The following is a 23,372-nucleotide window of genomic DNA, read 5'->3' on the forward strand; positions in this document are numbered from 1 at the left end:
GGGGACCCAGGTGTGTCATGAGAACGGTGCCCAGGTCCTGACTGCTGCCTGTTCTCCTGAATAGCGTGTCTGTCCTCCCAGCAGCGGTTTGCAGAGATCCCAGTGGCTGCAAGCACAGAGGCAGTGCCCCCAGCTCGTGAAGCCCCGAGACCTTCGCTGCGACACGCTGAGAACAGAGAATAGAAGGCTCCGAAGTGCCGGGCTGTACTCCACACCCGCAAACATCAATGCCACAGACTCCGGGAGAAAGTCACTACTCATTTTGAAAGGACTGATTCTAAGACAGCGACCTTCCTCTTACGTGGCTGGAAATTAGGTCCCTCAAAAAAACAAAAACAAAAACAGATGTGTGTGTTTTAGTTCTTTGGGAATATCGACACTATCATAATAGGAAAGTGAAAAAAACATCTCCTGTGAGGAGAGCCTGAAGGCCGTGTCATTATTAAGAACTTGGAAACCGGGGAGTGAATGGTTCAAGCAGGCTCTGAGTGTGTGCGCTACCTGCTACTGCAAAAGATCAGAGGTGGACGGCTTCTTTCCATCAGCAAAGAGGGGCTGGGTGGGAAAACACCTTTCCTGTTGGGGACAAGGAGTTTGGAGCCGGAAGAGGTGGGAGATGGGTCTGGTCATGGCAGCAAGCTGGTATGAAGCTTCCTATCATTTTGTTTCTTTGTTAATCCTCACCCAGAGATACTTTCTCCATTGATTTTTAGAGAGAGTGGAAGGTAGGGAGGGAGAAAGAGAAAGAGATTGGCTGCCTCCCACACATGCCCCGACCAGGGCCTAGAGATTGAACCTGCAACCCAGGTTTGTGTCCTTGCACAGGATTCGAACCCATGACTCTTCAGTGCATGAGCTGATTCTCCACCCACTGAGCAACACTGGCCAGGGCTGAGGCTTTCTATCTTAAGGGGATGAAGTTACAGGCTATCGGGGCAGAGGGAACAGATGAGGCTGGAAGTGGAAAGCATTAAACAAGTCCTCAGGTTAGGAGAAGGGATGGCCAGCAGAGTGGTCTGGGCAGGGCTGTCTGAAGCCTGCAGGGAGCATCCTGGCCAAGGAGGCAATGTGCTACCAGCCAAGAAGGGCCAGAGCGGCCAGTGAGGCCACAAGGAACCACTGAAGCCCTGCGGAAGTCAACACTGAGATTCTTACCAGACCTGGAGGTCAAACCAAGGGCTTCTAGGTGGGGCTATACATTTGCAGACTTCAACCAGTGTGACTTGCCATCTGTAACTGGTTGAAGGGAGGAAGAAAGGCTACCAGAGGCAGCATTGATATTGTGGACCAATCTAAGGCATTGCAGCCAGACTTACTGTGTGACCTTGGGCAAGTGACTTAACCCCTCTGAGCCTAAATCCTTTCATTTGTAAAATGGGCATAACACTTCGGTAGAGAGGCTGCAGTGAGGACTCAGTGAGGAATGCGTGTGAAACCCCAGCACGGTCCCTGAAAATGCAGGTGCTCACCAACTGTAGTTTCTTCCCAGAAGCTGGGCTTCTGCGTCCATCATTGTATGTCCAGGGCTGTGCTGTCCAATGGGGCCCGTCTGAGCCACATATGCCTTCAAAAGTGGCTGGTCTGAACTGAGACGTGGCATGAGTGCAAAACATACAAAACTTTGTGCCACAAAAGTTAAACGTCTTATTAATAACTTTGTAGTGTCCTAACCGGTTTGGCTCAGTGGATAGAGCGTCGGCCTGCGGACTCAAGGGTCCCAGGTTCGATTCCGGTCAAGGGCATGTACCTTGGTTGCGGGCACATCCCCAGTGGGGAGTGTGCAGGAGGCAGCTGATCGATGTTTCTCTCTCATCGATGTTTCTAACTCTCTATCCCTCTCCCTTCCTCTCTGTAAAAAATCAATAAAATATATTTAAAAAAATAACTTTGTAGTGATTATGTGTTGAAATGATAATATTTTGGATAGATCCAGTTAGATAACATATATAATTAAAATTAATTTCACCTGTTTCTTAAACTTGCTTTAATGTGGCCACTGGACAATGTCAGAGGCCACTGTGGCTCCCACGTCATGCCTATTGTTCAGTGCTGATGTAGACGTTAGACGAAAGCAGGGCTGGGAAGCTGTGTTCCAGAAGCTCATTTGTGTCTGCGCTTTGGGTTTGTGCTTTGGGCTGCTGTACTGATTCCCCAGTAAAAGACCCTTTGTGAGAAAGTGCCCTCCAGCTCAACCAAAATGGGTGGAAGGCACACGTGCGCCCCTAGTGGCTCAGTGTGGTGGTGGCCACGGCCCAGGAAAGAAGAGGCAGGTGGTGTGTGAGAATCCCCTTCCCAGGTGGGACAGGCAGGGCAGCTGGGGATGGGCTAGTCTATTTTAACCCGGAGCTTCACTCCACACCCCTCTACTGCTCTGTACTCCGGAGGACGGCCTCGTTCTCTCTTTTTCAGGTTTCCGTCTTATACGTGAACTTGACAGGGAGCAGGCGCCCACCCGGCAGTGACAAGCACAGGTGTGCGGGCAAATGCCACTGCGAAGCCCGTTAGAAGACGGCAGCGTTTCCCGAGAAATGGACAGCAGACACTCACAGACAAGAGATTGCTCTTTTTCTCTCCCCCAAGAAGCGTGGTTGATTGGTTGTTTTTAAAACTGTACATTTTACTGTACATTTTTTTTTTTTTTAGCAAAGGAGAAGATTGGCATTTATATTCTGACCACAGGAATGATGCTTTTCTAACCCAAGTCAGAAACATGACAGACACACGCAAGTACATATCATGTCACGACAGAGCTCGGAGCCACTGACGGGAACAGACGCCTGGTTCCCCCTCCCCGTGTCCACCGCTTTCCCTCGGGTGTCTGAACCCAAAGGCAGAAAGAAAGGTGGTGTTTGGGGTCACTTCTTCAATGGCTACATTTTGAAAGGCTGAGTGAGAAAGGTGCAGAGAAGAGAGAGAGGAGGAAACGGGGCGGGGAGGAGGGAGGTGGGGGAGGTTTCAGGTCCCCTCTGTGGGTGCCTCCATGACGGGGGATGGCCTGTGCTCTGGCACAGGGACTGGCCTGGGAAACTAACGTATGGTCTCAGGAAGAGACTGGCCTCGTCGTGAATGACCTTGTCAGGACCGGAAAGGGACTGGGGAGGGCAGAGAGTCACAGGAAGAGTGAAAACAGGAGGTAGCGGGAAGGTGAGGCGAGAGGAAAGGGAGGGAGTGGGAAGGAAGGGTGAAGGCATGGGGTTCGGAGGCTCCTGGGCTGGAGCCAGAAGGCAATCCTGCATAGACAGTCCCCATCCTCCTGTGCGCTCTGGGCTGGGGTGGGGGCCACAGCTCAGCTCCAGGCCTGGGCCCATCAGGACTTTCCAGCCCCAGACAGACTCACCCGTATGCTCTGTATGCTGTGTGGTTGGCAAGTAGAAGAAGGAGGGAGAAGGACAAGAGAGCAATGGCGGAGGCATGGGGGTGGGGGGAGAATGAGTTGGGGAGACCAGTGAGAGGTAGTGCGTTGGCAATGCGGAGAGGCCTGGAACGGAGGCCGGGAGAGAGAGATGCGGCAAGTCCTTCCGAGTCTCCGAGGGCAGTGTCTCCCCGGCCACGTCTCTGTGGGAGGGTGGGGGTGGTCCCACGTGGAGGGAGCCCATGTGCCCCTCCCATCACCATCGTGTCATTTCCACACACGGGCCCTGCTCAAAGATGGCATCGAGGGAAGGCCCCCCACCCCCGACCCTGAGCCAGCTCCTTCAGGAACAAACAGAGGACAGACTCTATTCACAGACATGCCCTGGTCAGGGTGCAGACCTGGGAACAGACCCCCCACCTCCGGGAGGAAGGCTGCCTTGGCCTCTGTGCTGGCGTGGTCCCTAGCTCACAGTGTGACCTTGGGCAAGTCCCTTCTGCTCGGGGGGCGGGGAGAAAGGGTTATGGGGATAATTGCAAGCACCTCTTCCAGCTTCAAAACCACCACACTGGGAAGGCTCGGCTCTCCCTGCAAAGCCTCTAGGGTCCCCCATGCGCAGCAGGAGCGGGAGGGGCTGCTCCACCAGCCTGTGCGCCCTGGGGCGCCGAGCTGGAGACCCCACATTTAAAGCCATGGGAGCTCATGAGTCCTTGGAACTGGAATGGCCCAGTGCAACCCAGTATTTTGTGATTTAGGGACTGAAGTCCAAAGAGAGGAAAGGACCCCCAGCCCCCAGTGTTTTCAGCTGGTTGACTCGATGGTGGCTCTGGGACCCTGACTCAGAGTGTTGGACTCAAAGTCCAGCTCCTTATGGCAACCCACCCTGCCTTCCTTACGAAGTCCTCTTGGCCCACCACATGCTCATGGGGACTTCCTGTCCCAGCTCCCACCCAAAGAGGCACAAATCCCAAAGGAACTCCAAGAGCTTATATCCCTCAGGCCCGGAGCCTCAGAACCCCGGCCCCTCTCCTGGACACGGGGAGTCTTGGAAGCCACCTGGGGTTTAAGCTGATGTGATGGATGTGGACAGTCATGTGTGAGAGCAAGGGAAGCTGGGTCAGTTATGGGGGTCACTCAACCTTCCAACTGTGGGGACGGCTGTGAATAATAAGGGGTCTCCCCCAAACACGCGTGGAACCAGCATCCGCCTCTTCTCTCCATTGGCAGTGACGGCCAATACAGGGCCCCGGCACTGACTCTCAGATGGAGAGCAAACTCCCCGTTATCTGTGTGAGTGAAGAGGGGGTGCTTGGGGAGTGGGAGAAAATAAATTAACCAATAAAAACAACACCAGAACCGGAAGCATCCAACGCGCTTGCTTATCCGCTGCATTTGTGACTGGAGAGGCGAGCGTCGGCCTTTCCAAACCCTCAGGGCTCATCTGACACTTGGTGGTCAAGTCGCTTTCCCTGAGCACACCCTGCTGGGCAGGGGGTGGGGGGCAGGCCTGGGAGGTGCTGGGGGAGTTGACAGTGAGACTCAACTGTCCCTGGATGTAAACATCACCATGGAAACCCCACAAAGACTTGCCAGTAAAGATTCCCCTTCCACCTGCAGGAGGAGGAGGACACCCCGAGCCTACACCGTGCTCTCCATCACCCACTCGGAGCTGCCAAACGTGCCCCGGGCCCCCACAAGGTCACTCTCCTCAAAGGGCAAGAGCATGCCATTGACGGAGAGGCTGCGCTTCGTCCAGATGTTCGAGACCCTCCGAGGGGGGCTGTAGCCACCCGGGGCACCCCCTCCTGCTGCCACCGCTGCAGCTGCGAAGTCCCCCATGTCGAAGGAATGGCTGCGTTTGGCCTTGCCCTCCAGGGGCAGGGGGAGCAGGCTCCTGGCCCGGGCCGCAGGTGGTCCCAGCAGCGGCTCTCGGTCTGAGTGGTGGCCCCTGGCCGGTGTCTCAGACCCTCTCCCGCCAGGAGTCCTGGAGTCCAGCAGCTCCTCCCTTCTCTGACTCTTGAGGTCCAGGGAGGCGAAGGCCCCCATCAGGCGGTCAAGGTTGGGCTTGGGGCGCGGGGCAGGGGGAGGGAGCCTCCAGGGACCCCGCCCCAGCGCCCCGGCCTCCCCGCTGCCCAGGGAGCTGGAGGAAGAGGAGTCACTGGCTCGGGCCAGGCTGGGACTGAAGTCCAGCAGCTCATTGCGCACCACCACCTTGGGCGGCCCTGGGGCCGGGGCGGGGGCCCCGCTGGGCACGCCCCCCACAGCGGGCAGCTGCGCCCCATTGGTCTGTGAGTGCACGTTGCTGACTGTGGCAGCCACCATCTTGCCGGGGGCGTCATGGTTGCAGACCTTGTAGCGCACCAGGAGGATGATGATGAAGACCAGCAGCGTGGCGACGATGATGCCGCCGATGACCAGGATCATGGTGCCGCCCAGGATCTGGCTGTGCATGGACTGGCACTGCGGGTAGTCGGCCTTGGTGAAGAACTGGGCGCAGCCCACGATGTTGGTGGCCGTGAGCGTCGTGGCCGTGTCGTCCCACATGGCCAGCACACACAGGTCGTAGCCGGTCCCGGACACCAGGTTGTTGACCACGAAGGCCTTGTTGGAAGCTGGGATCATCCTGGGGTGGGTGGGGGGCACAGAGGGCAGCGGTGGCAGGGACAGGAGAGTGGTGGGGATCAGAGGCAGAAACAGAGGGGGGTTGACACAGGTCAGTCAGAGAAGTGGGGGCGAGAGAGACAGACAGACACAGGGACACAGTATGAGGCAGCGCAGGAGATGGACAGGTGAAGAGACAGGGAAGGGAGAGGTCGGGCAGGCAGGGGAGGGGAGCATAGGACATAGTGCAGGAGTCAGATGCGAGGAGAAGGCCCCAGGTAAGAACCAGGGAAAGACAGGCCGAGTGAAGAGGGAAGTGAGGGAGTCAAGGGTAGGCGTGCCGGAGGGAGATGTCCACAGACATCAGCCGTCAACGTGGGAACCACCCCGCAGAGGTGGGAGTAAAGGCAGGGGAGTGGAAAGCAGAGGCAGGGAAGGAGTTCAGAGATGGAGGCACAGAGAAGAAAGGAGAGAGCCAGCAGAGATGAGGGAGGAAGCACAGGGAGGGCAGAGGGAGACACAGAGGCAGAGGTTAAAGGCCTGAGAAGCAGCAGAAATTAAACAAAGGGACCCTCCCTCCTGCCTCCCGCCCCAGCCCGGCTTCTGCCATGTCTGCTGCAAATATCCCCGAGGCTCCTGGGAAGGGGAGGGAGTGAGAGTCAGGCCCTGGGCCAGGCCACCTGAAGCTTGATCCCCCCTTGTCCTGTCCTTGGAGGCTCATCAACATTGACAAAGCCTCCTCTCGGGGTCCTGAGCTGTACTCAGGGGTCCCTGAACCACAGACAAGGCCCTGACCTCAGGCCAGATGGCCGTCATGCCTGGGGAGGGGAAGGTGTGCGGGACAAAGTGGGAGCCGGGCAATGTTGAAGACTAGAGGGTGATTCTGCTTCCCAGAAGGAAGGACGGTCCTCCAGCACAGCCACAGCCGGCCGGGGGCATCTGACGAGACCTGCAGAAAGAGGTGCTCTGGCCGGGAAGGCCTCCAAGGGCCCCTCCACCGTAGGGGAGGGTCTGATGAGCAGCGGTCTCCCCACAGTGGGACCCTCTACGGTAACCTGGGCCGGTCCTACCTGGACGCCAACCCTGATCGCTGAGCCCTCGTTCAGGTATCACACCTGTGCTGTTTCCAGAGAGGATGCTGTTACCCATAAACCCTCCTGCAGGAATACACATTGCCCTCAGCTGAGGCTGCCCTGTCCCTCTCTGCAGCCTTCACAGAGCCCCCTGCTCCCAGGGGCCCTCCGTTCTCCTGCCTCTGCTATTCAAGGGCTCCATCAGCAGCCGTCAACTCCTCAAACCCAGAGCCAGGCAGCTTAATTGAGACCTCAACTATGAAATTCCAGGGCTGAGAACTTCTACCAGGGAAGCCCACATCGGGGAGGGGAGCTGACAGGCAGGTATTGACATCCCGTCAGCACAGCCTGGGAGCTCTGCCTCCCTCCTCACCTGCCCAGCTGCTCTGCTGGGGACACCAAATGGAGAGCCCTTCGTCCCCCCCTCACCCTGAGCCCATAGCTGAAGAGCTAGGGGCAAAAGGGGCAGGATCCAGCCTGAGCCTGGGACATTGGGGAACCCTGTGCTCTCATGTCAGGGAAGCGGAACGGCCGAGATTCAGAGAGGCTGTGTCTTGCCCGAGGTCACACAGCTGAGCGGGTAGGGTGGGGCAATTGGGACTTGAACACCAGCTAGTAGTTCCACAGTCTGGGCTTGCTCCTCACCACAGGACAGCCATGGGCATTGTTCCTCGTCTCTGAAAGCCATCTGCCTGCGGCCTGTCAGCCACCTCCTTCCCTGGATCAGCGTTCAGCGGCCCCTGTGCCTCACACTCCTCCACCAGCAGGTCTCGGGCTTGCGGGCAATCTCTGGGCAGAGCCGCAGGAGCCCTCTGTGGCCAGTGCTATGGGCCCACTTCCTTCCCCTCGGGGTCACGTTGCAAGTTAGAGAGGCGGGAACCACCACACCCAGAACAGGGGCAAAGGCCCAGGGTGGCTGGGGGCTAGGCTGTCAGTGCCCTGTGCCCGCCATTTCACTGAGTCCCGCAGCAACTTCCTGAGGTGGCCCCTGGTGGACTCCTCCTCCTGCAGATGGAACCGACTCTGGGGTCAGGAATCAACATAACTGGCAGAGCTGGCGCTCAAGCCCAGGCAGCCTGGCTCTTGTCCACTGAGTCACCGCACTCTGCCCCTCACTGGGCACGAGCAATGTGAGAGCAGGTCCCTTGGGGATGGGGATGGGCCAGGTGTTTATTGAACCCGTTATGTGACAAGGTTTCCACATTCTGTTGCATTTATTGTTCACAACAACCTCAGGACCCAGGAGGTGATCCGCGGGCCCAGAAATCATCTCACTGTTTAAACCATCTTCTCTTAGGAAGCAGGGCCTGATACTACTACTACTACTACTACTAATACCAATACTAATACCAACACCAATACCAATTCTAATATCAATACTAATACTAACGCTAATAGCAATACCAATACTAATACCAACACCAGCACCAATACCAATATCATTTCTAATACTAATACCAATACCAATACTAATGAAGAGGAGTAATTAACACTGAGGCCTGACTCTGTGCCAGGCAATTGTCTGAGATCTTTAAGAGGATTGATACTCATTTCATCCTCCCTACAGTTGTTGGGGAGGTCGTCCTGTTACTATCCTCTCCCTTTTACAGATAAAGAACCTGGACAGAAAGGCTACGCGTCTGCCTAGTGGCACTCCAGTAAGTGGCAGAGCTGGGATCTGGGCAGGCAGCCTGCCCCCAGCACCTCTGCTCCCGACTGCTGTGCCAGGCAGCCACCGCCCTGTTCTCTGCCTCCACAGGTAACTGCGAGGGGCTCTGCCTGGCCTCTCTCCCCGCTGCCTCCCAGTCAGGGAAAGCATGCCATGATGGAGCACAGCTGGGCTGTGCCACCAATGCTGGTGTGAGAGGGCTGACCCTTGGCACCCAGGTGAAGGTTCAGGCTTGGAAAAGCCTCACACAAGAATTGGCCTAAGAAGAAAGCTGCTCCTGGTTCGTGTGTGTGTGTGTGTGTGTGTGTGTGTGCGCGCGCACGCACCCTCACGCTTGCTTACAGGAGAGTGGCAGCCAGGTGGCTCACTACAGCCTCTGGCAGTCATGTTTGCCTTCACCAATAAGGGCACTAACCAGTGATGACAGGCGCCACGTGCTAACCTTGTGCTCTGAAGTTTACATGCTTTCCTCTCCCGACAACCCTGAGGAGGGACTCGTTCCCATTTAGGGGAGGAGGGAGCTCAGCAGCTCTCACTCTCTGGGGGCCCTGGTGCAGCTGAGGCAGCTCTGGATCCACTAGATCTCAGAGCCCACACACCTAGAAGCAAGACCACTCCCTCCTCCAGGCAGCAGAAAGAACGCACTGCACGAGAGAGCCGTGTGAAACGGGCACTACTCAGACTCCAGGACCGACCGCAACTCATCTCCTGCCCATGGGGTCTTGTCCACCCCCTCATGGGCCCCACTGGACCAACCACTGAATCCCAGGCCAGGTCTGGATCCTGGATCGACCTTCCTTCCCACCCACATCCCCCCGGCCCCCTTGCTGGCAGTCCCCCTCTGGGCTTCTCCACACTCACACTTTGGCTCAGGCCTCACGTCTCTGGTCTGGATGAATGCAGCAGCCTCCTAGCCAGCTTCGCCGCCTCTGGCTGTGCCCAGCACCATCTCCTCCAGAGAGCTGCATCTGACTGAAGCGCTCCTCCAGCCGTGCCCCTCGCCCATGGAGACCCCCTCCAAGGGCTGCCCATGACCTTGAAGGCACAGCCCAAGCCCCTCAGCTGAGCGCCCACACCTGGCTTCCCACCACATTCTTTAGGGAAACATTGCAGATCGATTAGGCTTTTCAGGGCAGGAGGCCCACTCCCAGAGCGATGCTAAGACTTTACTCACAAGAGGAATCATTACCAAGGGGTGGGTGGGGGTGGGGGACCACGAGGGAATGTGCAATAACTCATGGTTGGCAGCAGCCAAGCTGTTACCCTCTCTAGGCCCAAGCATACCAGGGGAGGTCACCCAACCCAGAAAAGAGAGAGAATCATGCAGCCCCATTCTACTCAGTGCAGCCCACAGCCAGATGCTGGTCCATGAGCTGTTATTTCCTGGTTCATGAACAGACAGGACAGAAATGGAGAGTAAGCACTGGGGAAGGGTCACTGCAAGTTGACACTGATGGTGACAGCCAAGTGCATGACCCTTTTCCCTGGTAGTTTATTTCTATTATTTCCTACAAGAGCACCGGTCTGCCCTGGACTGGGGAGGCAGCTCCAGCCCTTCACTGTGAGCAGCTGGAGCAGCACCTCTCTGGGCAGCGTTTCTCAGCCAGGGCACGATTGGTACCTCGGCTGAGTGATTCTTGGTCTTGGCGGCTGTCCTGTGCACTGGAGAATGTCTCAGCATCCCGGCCCCGCCCCACAGGAGGCCAGTAGCATCTCCAGTTGTGACAACCAGAGGTGTGTCCAGGCACTGCCCCATGTCGTCTGGGGGAGAATCACCCCTGTCAGGACACATTGGGGAATTTAGACCAGGGGCAGGGGCAGCCAGGGGCAACCTCAGAGCATGGGAACCAGACCAAGAGTACCCTGACCCCACCCTCTTCCCTCCGACCACTCCTCTGCTCCTGTCCCCAGGGCTGAACCCAGCCAGAAGCCAGAGTTCATGGCTGCACACTAGTCAGCCTCCCAGGGCACCCAGCAGGGTTGAGGAGGGGAGTGGACAGAGAGGCAAGCGATGATTTCTGGCACCACCGCTGTCACAGACTCAAATCACGAGAGGCCCCTTCCCGTCACACAAACGGGTGACATTTCTGTTAGCGGAAACCATGAATTGCTATTTTAAGTTGAGTTGCTCCGATGTGTTAAATTTAATTAAGCTCACATGCTCTAAAACACAATTTAAAACTGCAACCCCAAGACTTGCCCAGGGAAAACAACATGAGCGTAAGAGGCTGCTTCTGAGTGGCTTCCCACTCCCCCCCCCCCCCCCATTAATGTTCATTTGGCATTTCTTCATTCGATTTAACACTAGCAAACACATCTACAGATGAGATCTACAGCTGATACCAGAGGTTTAAGAAGAAATCACAGCATCCTGGCCATTCTACTGCTTGCTCTCAGACCCGGCTTCCTTTCACCTTCCCCATCTGCCTGATAAGGAACTACATTTCCCAGGCCCCCTTGCCTGTGCCCAGGATCCTTTGCCCTCAGGCTTCCAGATAGAGTTGGCCAGTGGAAGTCCAGGAGGAAGACTGGAGGAGGGTAGGAAGAGGGGGGCGGGTTCCCTGCTGGCTCCTGAAACTGTTCTGTGATCCCAGTTTCTGGGGTTCTTCCTCCTTCCAAATGGATTTGGAGCTCAGGCTCTGGTCACACCATCTCCTCCATGTCCCTCCATCCTCGGCGGGAGTGGTGGGTGTTGGTGGCTTTGGGCTGCAGTGATGTCCTCAGTGCTTCACTGTCCCCCTGGCTGACCCCTCAGCAATTCCATCCCCCATACAATCCAACCCCCGCACTGAGTCCCCCCTTAGATGTAGAGGGTCCTTTTATCCCGACTGCATCCTGGGTGACACAGGAGATAAACGTTACAGGACAAGAATATTCTACCTATTGCCCTAGCCAGGTTGTTAAGTGGTTAGAGCATCGGCCTCAGAGCTAAGGGTCTGGGGTTTGATTCCAGTCAAAGCATGTACTTCCGTTGTGGGTTTGATCCCCACCCTCAGTTGGGGCACGTGAGGGAGGCGGCCAATCAATGTGTCTCTCTCTCCCTCTGCCCCCCCCCCCCCCTTCCCTCCCTTCTACTCTGTGTGAAAATCAATGGGAAAAATATCCCTGGGTGAGGATTAAAAGAAAAAGGAGACTCTGCTACCTGTTAATTTATCCTCTTCTCTCCACACTCTGGGAAAAGACTGGCGTCACTTCCTGTCAGCAGCAGCCCATCCCGGCCTAACCTGGAGGCCTTAGGAAGCAGGCTGACGCCCTCTCTGAATCCCTCCTCACTCGCCAAACCACCCCTGGAGCCTTTGCACAGAGCAGCCCCTCTTCCTGGAAACCTCTGATCTCTCCTCCACCTGGTGACCTCATCCCTCCTTCGAGGCCTGACCCCGCCCAGACCTGCTCCTGCTCTCTCCTCCCGCAGCCATTGCCTTTGGCGGGGCCCTCGTCCATGCTGTGTCTCCCATGAGGCCACGCTCTGCGCCTTATTCATCCTTGTATCTCCACTGCCAATCACGATGTCTGACTAGGAGTCACTGCTGAGCAAATATTTACCCTGCGGTTGAGCACTGAATGAAGAGCGCTGTGTTAGACCTGAAGGCCTCTAGCATGTAAGAGGTCCTCATTTCAGCACGATGGCTGGCTAATGGTGACTCCCAGGCACTGCTGTGTGGAGGTCTTCCAGAGGCGGTTTTCTGTATCCCCGAGTTCACTGCAGGGGCTCCTGACAACATTTACGGATGTGATGTGGGTGTGTGGGGTGTGTGAGTGTGGGTGTGTAGATGAATGTGTGTGTATGTGGCACAGTGTGCGGTGGTATGTCTGTGTGTCTAAGTATCATTTGAGAGCTGAGTGTGTGTGTGTGAGAGAGAGAGAGAGAGAGAGAGAGAGAGAGAGAGAGAGAGAGAATGGATGTTGTGTTCACTTATATATGGTTGGGAAGGTTCGGACCCCAGGCAATGCTAGTCCCTGCTTTGCCCCTCTCCCACCCAGTCCCCTACCCCGCCCCCCAGGCTCCCATGCCTCTCCTGACACTTCTGAGGTGACTCCCCTTGTGACCTCTTCCAGAGACACCTGCAGGCCAAGCCTGCTCCTTCCTAATTGCTACCATTAAAGGCAGTTGGGGCTCCCGGAATGGGAACAGGAGAGGTTCTAGGAGTGGCCACCCGAAGCCTGTGAGCTGACTCCCAGGTCCACTCTCCCCTCTCCTGGGCTCACTCAGACCACATTCCCAGGCTCCCTTGCAGGTTGGGGTGCCCAAGCGCTGACTCCTGGCAAGTGGATGAGTGCCGGGGTCCAACCCCAGCAGGTCCAGGGGTTCCCAAAGGCGTAGACGGAGTCGGCGAAGAAAGAATGACACAGAGACAGCGTTCAGTTGATCAGCAGCCTAGCCAGGATATCCAGCCAAGTTCTGGTCTCGATCTCCAGAGAGGTTCTGCTTAGGATCTCCAGCCAGGTTCTGTGTCCATGGTCTCTTGCTAGGTTCTCCAGCCTGGTTCTCCAGGTTCTCCAGCCAGGTTCTGTAGCCATGTTCCCTCGCTAGGTTCTCCAGCCAGGTTCTGTCCAGGTTCTCCAGCCAGGTTCAGTCACCAGGTTCTAGTCAGGTTCTCTTGCCAATTTCTGTAGTCAGGTTCAGTCCAGGATCTTTTGCCATGTTCTCTCGCTAGTTCTGTCTCTAGGTTCTGAGGCCAGTTTCTGTCCAGGATCTTTTGCCATGTTTTCTCCAGCGAAGTTCTTCTGTCTCTAGAGAACGTTCTGTGTAGGTTCTGTGCCTAGGTTCTGTCTCCCTCTCTGTCTCCTAAGTTCTGTCTGCTGTTGTCTTGTTTCAACTGTATTTATACCAGTTGATTCCAATCCTATCAATCTCTATTACAAAGGTTAGGGAGTTTCTTATCTCCATTCCAGGGAGTAAAGATTATGTAGCTTAAGCATGATTATTCGTAGTTAAAGTGATTAATTACCCGCCTGGCACTTAGTTAAGGGATTTTATTCCCTCCCTAACTTCAGGGGAAAATCCCTACTTGGGGAAACAACCTTTCTCAGAAAGGCGACCTTGGTTAAAACACATAGTGCCAAGAAGGTGAGCAAACATATTAAGAACAGTATGCCATATATGCCAGGTCCCTTGAAACAGCAAGCATGGACCGGCTCCCGGCAGATGAGGTGGCAGCAGTGTGTGTGACCTCGAGCCAGGCCTTCAGAGAGAGGGAGCGCCTGCCTCTCCTCCTCCTTCCCCCCTGCTGGCTGCACCCTGGGCGTGTGACCCCCTGGCCACGCAGAGGACAAGGCCAAGGGGGTGGAAGCCTGGTGCCCGCGTCTCAGTGAGGAAGGCTTCCTGACTGCGGGTGTCCTGCTGGCTCCTAGGACCAAGGCTCGATTCGGTTGTGCTTCAGCCTTTATGCGCTCACAGCCATTAGCCTCTTCTGACTCACAGCCCCTGCAGATAAGACAGGGAACCTGCGGAGTTTGATGCACGAGGTGAGTGACGGATAGGAGCCGATGAGTGTGTATTCGTGGAAGAAATGGATGCCTACACAAGAAACGTAGTCAGCAAATGCCACCTCTGTCATCTCAGCCCCCACCCCCTCAGCTGCCCCAGCACAGCCACTTTGCAGGGCCCTCCCCTCCCCTCCCCATCAGGGACGCACCAGAGCTGCCCACTGCCCAGGCCCGAATTTGGAGAAGGCCCGTCCAGCTCCACCCACCCCCACCCCCACTTCCCCGGCTCTGCACCCTCATTACTGGCTCTTCAAGACGCTCAGGCCTGCCAAGCTCTTCGACCGGATGAGATCTCAGGGCACATGAAAGGGCCTCATTAGACCCAGGCACGGCCCAGGCTGGCCAGCCTGCCCTTTTCCTGAGAGCCCCGGAGGGCCTGCTCGTCCCTCAGGCTGCAGGAGGCGTGCAGACCTGGCCGGTCTGCCTTGCACACAGTTTATTGAGCTCTTCCCCTGTGCTGAGTGCTTGACCCACAGGCCTCTTTGCTTCCGCACCCTGTCTCTGAGGTAGGAATAATGACCCCACTTTACAGATGAAGAAACTGAGGCCAAGGCAGGTGGCTCACCGGCCCCAGTGCATGCTGGAACGGGGCTGAGCTAAGGCTGAAAGCCAGGTCTGCCAGGCGCGGAGCTGGGTCTCCCCGAGACTGGACTGCCTTGAACTGAATGGAGAGGAATCGGGTTTTAGCAGGAAGCAGGTCTCAGCGTTAGGCTAACTGTTTGATGGCGACTACAAATATTTATCTTCCTGCGATGACAGCTAAGATGTATCGAACTCTTACTATGTCAAGCAGCTTTGAGTAATCTGCATGTATCCACTAACTTAATCCTCACGGCAAATCTACCAGGGCTGGCCTCGCCCCGCCAGCAAGCAGAGGAGCCACACTCAGCACGTGGAGATGCGGAGGCAGCGCCCAGCTCCCCTCCCACAGGCCCAGGTCAGGCCTGCAGAGGAGCTCACTCACAGGAGGGTGCTGTATGAAGGAGAGGGCGCTCCTGAGCCAAAGGAAACACACCTCTGATCCTGGAGGTCCAGACCTCGGGCTTGAGGCTGGCAACCCTGAGCCAGCTAGACACGGGACGTGGGCAGCACCGGTCCAGGCTGCGCTGGACGGCATCGCGGCTTCACCCCCACAGCAGGACATGCTTTCTGCCCCGTGAGGGTGCGGAAGTCTCTCTCAGAAGACACGTGGCAACAGTGTTAGTGAATCCCTGGCTCACAGTAGACAGGAAGTCAGGCCTCAGGGAGCCATGCTGGCAGGCTGCCCGCTCACCTCCCAGTGAGGATTCCCTGGTGACAGGTGAGGAAGTGCCTGCAGAGGCACTGCCTGTGCTCCTGCCTCAGGCTGTGACAGATCTGGTGGCCTTGGGGGTGGGGGGTGGGGGAGGGGGTTGGAAAATGGCCAGCCCTGTGTGGCTGAGACAATAGTGTGGCTCCTGCATGGAGAGGATAACGCCAGGAGGTCAGAGCGTGCGTGCTGGAACTGACCGTAGGGTTCAAGGCCCAGAACACTCACTTACCAGCTATGTGACCTTGCAAGCCACGTGGTCTCTCTGTAAGGGGAAGAGGTGACGGGCCTCCCTCACAGTCGGTGCCTGGTCCACAGTGAGTGCTGTGTGTGCCAGTGACTGCGAGTGCGGAGTCACCTCGTCCCAACGAGCAGACAGGAGTCTAGCAGGCGTGAGGGTAAATAGGATTTTAACTAGCCAGGTGGGCACACAGGTGCCTGCCCAGCTCAGGGCAGCTGGCTGTGACCTGGCTGTGTATCTGGGCCGAGGCTGCAGCCCCGGCCTCCCCCAGCCCAGGTGCTGCCCTGCCTGACTCACCAGGAAGTCTACGGCTCTTTCCATTCTCTCTGCCACCTCCATTTACAGAGCACAGGGCACTGGGCTGCGAGGGCCCGCCAGTCCCTCCCTAACAGGCTCCTCTGGCTGTCAGGACGCCATCCACCTCCAGGGGCACGCCAGGCAGCCCACCCCAGCTGCACAAACCCCTTCTGGCTCAGAATCCCCGCTCACATGGGGCGGTGGTGACAGCTGCTGCCTCCTCCAACTCCCCAACCCAACCCCATGGGGATGCCCAGAACAAGGTGTTTCTTTCTTTAACACGTGTCGGTAGTTCCCACATTGCGCGCAGCAGCTCTCTCACCCCACTGCGAGCCTTCAGTTCTCCCCAGTTACCGCTCGCATCCCCCCCATCGTTCCTCAGGCTCAGCTCCCAGCCTGTGTCTCCTCTCATCACACACCAGTGTGTCTTTGGCCCTCCTTTCTGAGGAGATCTGAGCACAGAGAACTGAGTCAGACCCCACATTCCCCCAAGCAGACATCACATTTCCGGTGAGGCCCGCGGGAAGCTGCATCCCATCTGGGCTTCCACGGAGTGGGCTGTCAATGGACACGCCCTGGGGTTGCTATCCAGCCATTTGCAACCACTCTGTTCCTTGAGGGGCATTTCCACCACAGCAGGCGGAGAGACCCAGGGGAGCTCCCCACCCAAGGCATCGCTCGCGCTCTCTCTCTCTCTCTCTTACTCCCCCCCCCCCATCCAAGTTTCCACGAATGTGGAACTTTTCTCTGTATTTAACTGTCTTTAGCTCCCAGTCCCCAAGAACTGGGTCTGCAAGTCTCAGGGGAAGGGAGTGAGCCTTGCAATCAAACAAATCTCTCTGAAGGCTGATTCTGCCCCTGACGGCCCGCGTGCCTCGGGATCATTTTCCCTCTCTCTGAACCTCAGTTTGTTCACCTGTAAAATGGGGACAGCAGTGCCAACCTCCTAGGCCGAGTGTGAGAAATAGGTATAGTGGGGTGGACACGGCGGCCCCTTCTGTTCCCCTCCCAGGCCCACTTGGTGCCCCGACGACTGTGATGATGACAATGAGAGTTGTCATTTCTCTCCTTGAGGAGCTGAGAAAAGCCTGCTCGATAACAACTCATCACTTACAGGAAAAATGCAGAAGGTGTCAGACCAATTACACTGCCCGTCGTTGGAAACAGAGGAGGATGCAGAATAAAGATTCCCCACCAGCAGCATCCAGAACACACAGAGCCCGAGTCCCTGCACCCAATGACGAACCTGACCAGACAGCTCTCCCCAGTCAGCAGATCCATAATGCCGTGAGGGCGCCACCCAGGGGCAAACTCACCTGCAGCACCAACCTCCTCAAAACGCTCTCCCAGGCTCTCCCAGCTGCACACACACTAACATGAGAACAACACAGAGATTACAGGGCCCTGCACGTGGATCACAAGCAGAGTCCAGGAGCGTCCATATCCCATAATGCCGCGTTCTGACGCACGTCACAGCATTCGGAAAACTGGAGGACGTTGTGTGAAGTGACATAAGACAGACACAAAAGGACACGCGCTGTACGTCTCCACTTACCACCCTACAAGGCACCAGGGGCCATATTCATAGAGACAGAAAGGAGGGGACGGGGAGGGGGAGGGGAGTTGGTGTGTAATGGGCACCGAGTTTCAGTTTGGGAGGATGAGAAAGTCGTGGAGATGGATGGTGGTGATGGTGCCTAACAATGTGAATGAACTTAATGCCACTGAAACACACACTTAAGAATGGTTAAAACAGTAAAATTTATGTTCTGTACATTTTAGCACAACTTTCAAAATGGCAAAAAAAGTTCATCACAAAGCAAATTCTGCCAGGCGGGCAGGATGAGCAGAGGTTGCTGGAAACACATTTGCAGCTCAGTCACCCTCAGCAGGGGCTTCTTGGTCCTGCTGCCTGTGGGCTGGGTTGGGCCTGTCAGATTGGGGCTGCGAGGCAGCACTGGGGAGGGACAGGGGGCAGGGAGGGTGGCCCCTGGCCATATGCCTGTCCTCTTGGCTGAAGAACAGGGCAGTTCCGGAGCAGAGCGTGGCACGAGTCACATGCTCAGGCAAAGAGGTTGCGGGAAATAAAGCATGAGGGTTCGCAGCATCCGCGTGGTGCCAGCTGGGCCTGGGTTCAAATTCTGCTCTGCACATGACCATCGGTGTGGCCTGGGACAGAATACTCAGCCCTCTCTGCCTCAGTTACTAGGAACTCTAGGACCTACATGTAGGACTGTTGTCAGGATTATGAGGGAACGTGTGTTAAACACTTGGCACAATGCTTGGCAATCAGTGAGAGAGCACTAGGTTTTGTTTCAGTGACAACGGTAGAGTCACAGATTATCCCTATAGAAGAAACCAGCCAGGAGGAAACGAAGTCTTCGCTCATTTCAAGGATGCGTTTTGGGGGCCTGCCTTTTCCTGCAGTCATAATCCCCTCCTCCGTCAAATCAGAAGCGCCCTGAAGAAATGAATGGGGGCAACCCCGGGTTGAATTGTGCCATGGTGACACAAGCTTACGGACTGTGCGATGTAGGTAAGTCACCGTGCATCTCTGGGCCTCTCTCAGTTTTCTCGCCTGCAGAATGGGTTAATATCGACCACAGGGCATCCTTAGGGAAATGAAATAGGATACTTGTTCAGTCATGAGTTCAGAGCTTACAGCATGTTTATGCAAGAGAAAGCAGCCATGATGACGCTTGATTTGGTGTCTGAAAGACCAGATTCAAATCCATCCGGGCCCACCATCGGCCAGCTGAGCCATTTTGAACAAGGAGATGGCCTTCTCGGATTCTCAGCTCTCTCATCTGTCCAATGGGAGTGATGACACTGCTGCCCAGTCCATAGACTGGGTGGGAAAACCTGCACAGTGTGTGTCCTTGGACACAGTATGGAGGTAAAGCATTCACAGGTGGGAACTGTCATCTTTCATAACGGGGCACTCAGCACACGCATGAATGAGGGACCAAGACACTGACGGGCACTTCCCTGAGGGCTGCTCCATGCCTCGCATCTGGAGGCGGGACCCCCGGGGAGTGGCCTGCTGACGCCTGGTGCGCTGAGCGGGTCATTTGCCTGTCGCCTCACCAGCAGACAGAGCCCTTCCCGCCAGTGGTCAGAAGGTGCCTGATCAGCACTTCTCTGGGCTGTGCTTCTGCGGATCCTCAGGGCCTCCCCGAGCCGCTGGCCAGGAAGGGACGAATCTGGACCGGGGACAGGAATGACCTCGGTGAGAGGCCTCAGGTGGGCAGTGGGGAGGCTGCTCTGTCCCATCAAGTCAGGGCTCTGACCCGATCCCAACCCTGGCGCCTGAGGGAGGGAGGACGGCGGAGCAGAGCTGTGCTCACCCTCCAAATGTCCTCAGGTCCAAGCTGAAGGGATGAGGCTCCGGGCCCGGCTCTGTCCCAGACTTGCTGTGGCCATGGGCCAATCACTTCCTTCTCCATGCTTCTGTGCCCAATTCTGACATCTGAGAATGCCACCAAAGCATCACCTGAAGGGGGGAGGGGTGACAGGAGCAAGGGGGTGCAGCAGCAGGACAGGCGGGGGGCACAGCCATCAAATGGTTGAGGGAGTTGCAGCAGCGGGTCCCCAGCCCTCAGAGCACACAGGATCTGGCACCAGAGTGACCTGGGCTCTGGGCTCAACTCCTGACACGCAAGTTCCTGGTCTCGCCTGCATGACTCAATTTCCCAGGGATTCAGTCTCATTTGTAAAAGCAGTTTGCAAACCTAACTTTCAGATGCGTGTGAGGATTAGGAATGATGCCCGCGGAGCCCTGGCACGCGACATAGGCCCAATAAGTCACAGCTGTATGGCAGGTCATTGCAGAACGCTGCTTCCTCTAATGCTGCTTCGCGCTCTAACGTTCATGAGGTGCTGCAGGGACTTAACTCTTTATTTATATCCACTCGCCTGTGGGGAAATTGGATTGTTATGCATCATTTCACTCGTTGCAGAACCCATCGACAACGTTAAGCGAGGGCTTACTGTACACGGTGAATGTTTACCTACTTTATCACCCATCATCTGCCTGCCTGTCTGTCTGTCTATTGGTCATCTATCCATCATGACCGGCATCTTTTTAGTAGGGAACACTAACACCATCCGACCCCCATCTCCTGGCAAGATCTCCTGCAGGGCAGGTGAGCTGCCTGGGGGCACCGGTCGGTCGCCTTGGGGTTCAGGGTGTCTGTGAGGCACAGGAAGTGGAGCCTCACTATGGGACTTACTTGTTAGCCAGGAGCTGCAGGTGAGGCTGGCCTGGCCTGGAGGTGCCTTGTCCTGGTTTTGACGGAGAATAACTTAAAATAGCAGTTTTACTCTCTTCCCCTTTCCTCGCCCCTCCAAGCCCGAGGACAGCCAGCTCCTGTGGGGACAACCAGCACAGGGAGGAGCCACTCCGCGCACTCAGTGTCCCTGCAGGATGGCCACGTGGGCCTGGGAGCCTAGTGTGGACGTAATCGTGTGAGCCAGTCACATGTGCGTAAACCCCATGTGAGTAAACCACGTGTGACTCAGTCACAGAGCCTCGCATGTGTGCTTTCTGGGAGTCTCTCCAGCACTTTGCTGGGGGGCGTGGATCTGAGGCCTCAGGACTGGCCTGCTCTTCTGCTCCCGGTCGGGCTGGGAGAGGCCATGCCGGAATCACAGGGAGCAGGGGTGAGGAGGACCGCCCCTGTCCCTCCCCACACAGGCAGGTGGAGGGTGAAGCCCAGCAGGAGCCACTGGCCAGCGTGTGAGTGAGTTCCGTGTGTGTGTATGAGTGAGTGCCCATTGGCCAGTGTGTGTGAGTATGAGCGGGTGCCTATTGGCCAGAGTGAGTGAGTGTAGTGTGTGTGAGTATGAGTAGAAGCAACCCTGGTGTGTGAGCAAGGCCGAGAGCAGGGTGTTGGCCGGAGGCTGTGAGTGTATGCAAGCCCTGTAATGAGGGGAGCATCTGAACGAGTCCGTGTGCTGGAGAAAATGTCCTTGCAGGGGCCTGCATGGCTGTGATCGGCCCCCCACCCCCGCCCCATCTCCTAGACTGCCCCTTGCCCTCTCTGCTGCAGCCACCCTGACCCTTGCTGCTCCTTAGACACACTCCAGCTTGGGGCCTCGCCTTGGCTGTTCCTTCTGCCTCGAATGCCCTCCCCACAGAGCTCTGCTTAGCTCACCTCCTTCAAGTCTTTGCCAAGTCTCCCCTCAGTGAGGCCTGCCCAGCCCACTGTGTAAAACTGCCATTTGCTCGCCACCCCGAGCCTGACTCCCGCTTCTGTGTCTTCTTTGCATGGGCGTATTGCCTCCCCACCCCTCTGTAATTTACTCACTCATGGGGCCCGCGCCCGTTTCCCACAGGACGAGGTTCTCCACGTTATTCTGTTCACGGATGCGTCCCGAGCTCCCAGAATGGCAGCACTTACTCATTTTGCAGCATATCTGCCTCTGGTTTCACATTTCTAACGTGGAGACGAGAATAGAAGCCATCCACTCCACCGAGTTGCTGGGCAGATTAAGCGAATGAATACTGAGAGCGCCGAGAACGGTGCCTGGCACGCAGGTCCATACTGTTGGTTGTTACTACCGCCCCCCCCCCCTCCCCGACAGCCTTGCGTGGGGATTCAGTGCGTGATCCGTGGGGAGGCCCAGCACCGGCCGGTCAGGCGGGTGGCGGTGCCTCATAAACACGTCTGACCTCACTCCCATCCCAGCCCCTCAGTTCCTGGGAAGGAACATGCCCTGACCTCCCCAGTCCTGGAACCCATCTTCCTGGATGCCCTTGGGGTTAGGAAGTTGGTAACAGGACATGTATTACTTTTTAAAAAAATCAGGAGGCCCAGTCAGTGTGGCTCAGTGGTTGAGCCTCAACCTATGAACCAGGAGGTCACGGTTTGATTCCCGGTCAGGGCACATGCCCAGGTTGTGGGCTCCGTCTCCATCAATCATTCTCTCTCATCATTAATGTCTCTATCTCTCTTTCCCTTTCCCTTCCTCCCTGAAATCAATAAATATATGTATTTAAAAAATCAGGGAGGAAGCAAGCCCCCAGCCTGCCCCACCCAGGGCTGCACAGCTTCCTGGTCCTCTAGGTAGTTAATGGAACATGACCCTGACCGATAAACATATTCTTTAGGGGGCGGGAGGTGGGGTGGGATGAGATGACTGCAGCTTGGACTGCACAGGGCTGAGCTCTGGCCTGGGACTCCAGTGCCTGATTCTCCCCCCAGCTCTGCAGCTTCCAACACCAACAGGCTGTATGACCTGGCGCAAGTTCTGTCCCCGTCTGGGTCCCTGCTCTTCCTGGGTGAGGGGCTGGGATTAGTCCATTCTAAGTTTTCTCCAGGCTCATCCATTCATCCACGAAGTCTCCATGGAGCCCCTCTTGTGTCTCAGTGCTGCCTTAGGTATGGGACACAGCAATGACCATGAGACGCAAGTTCCTGCCCCCTGAGCTGACCTTGGTGGGGAGAGTGGGGGACAGCAAATGAGAACCACATCAGTAAATTATGAAGTATGTGGAAAAGCGGGGCGCGCTACGGACAAAAAGAAAAGCATCATGGGGTGAGAGAGGGTGAACGTGCTGAGGCGTAGGAGGGCAGGCCCAGCTCTAAGTGGGGTGGTCGGGGGTAACCTCATTAAAAGGGTGACTTATTTATTTATTTATTATTTTTTAAATCCTCACCCAAATATGTTTTTTATTGACTTTAGAGAGAAGAAAGGGGAGAGGGAGGAAGAGAGAGAGAGAGAGAGAGAGAGAGAGAGAGAGAGAGAGAGAAGAAAATATGGATGTGAGAGAGAAACATCGATTAGTTGCCTCCTTTATACATCCTGAGCAGGGATCAAACCCCCACCTAGTATGTGCCCTGACTGGGAACCGAACCTGCAATCTTTTGGTATAGGTCCAGGAGGACACTCCAACCAACTGAGCCCCCCGGCCAGGCTAAAAGGGCGACATTTGAGGTGAGGGCCTACATTCTAGGAACCTGTGACTCCTGTCCCATTCCAGAGAGAGCACGTGGGGGCCCGGGGAGTCCCGGGGTCTTCCTTCGCTGCGTCCTGAGCACCCTGATCCCAGCTGCCCAGCAGGTGACGGGGCCGGAAGACAGATCAGCCATGCTCCCAGGCGTGGGGAGTATCTGCCACTGTCCTTATTCACACTCCGATATTTCACGGCTCCCGGGGCTCTGATGGAAGAAATATGGCCTCTTATTCTTCACTTTATTTAAGACTCAAGGTCAACGGCCCAGCTGTGATCTATCAGCTGCTCCCTCCACCGGACATCCGTGAGCCAGGGAGCCCGGTGGCTGTCAGAGATTCAGGTGCACCCTCCAGCCCTGCTCACCTGCCTGCCCCTCGGCATTGGGCCTGGGATCTGCTGGCCGGGC

At 56.3% G+C, this 23,372-nt stretch overlaps 1 protein-coding gene across 1 annotated transcript in view; it reads right to left on the reverse strand.

Moving 5' to 3' along the window:
* Window positions 1-2,610: 2,610 nt before the first annotated feature.
* Window positions 2,611-23,372, reverse strand: part of LRFN2 (leucine rich repeat and fibronectin type III domain containing 2) — a 42,622-nt gene continuing 21,860 nt past the window's right edge. The window contains exon 2 of the mRNA XM_081094682.1: window positions 2,611-5,975. Within this exon, the coding sequence (XP_080950808.1) occupies window positions 4,991-5,975 (985 nt within the window). The 3' untranslated portion in view covers window positions 2,611-4,990. The remainder of the gene's footprint in view (window positions 5,976-23,372) is intronic.

This window comes from Myotis nattereri (genome assembly GCF_964212035.1).
Source record: "Myotis nattereri genome assembly, chromosome: 6".
In the NCBI taxonomy this organism is placed as follows: Eukaryota; Metazoa; Chordata; class Mammalia; order Chiroptera; family Vespertilionidae; genus Myotis; species Myotis nattereri.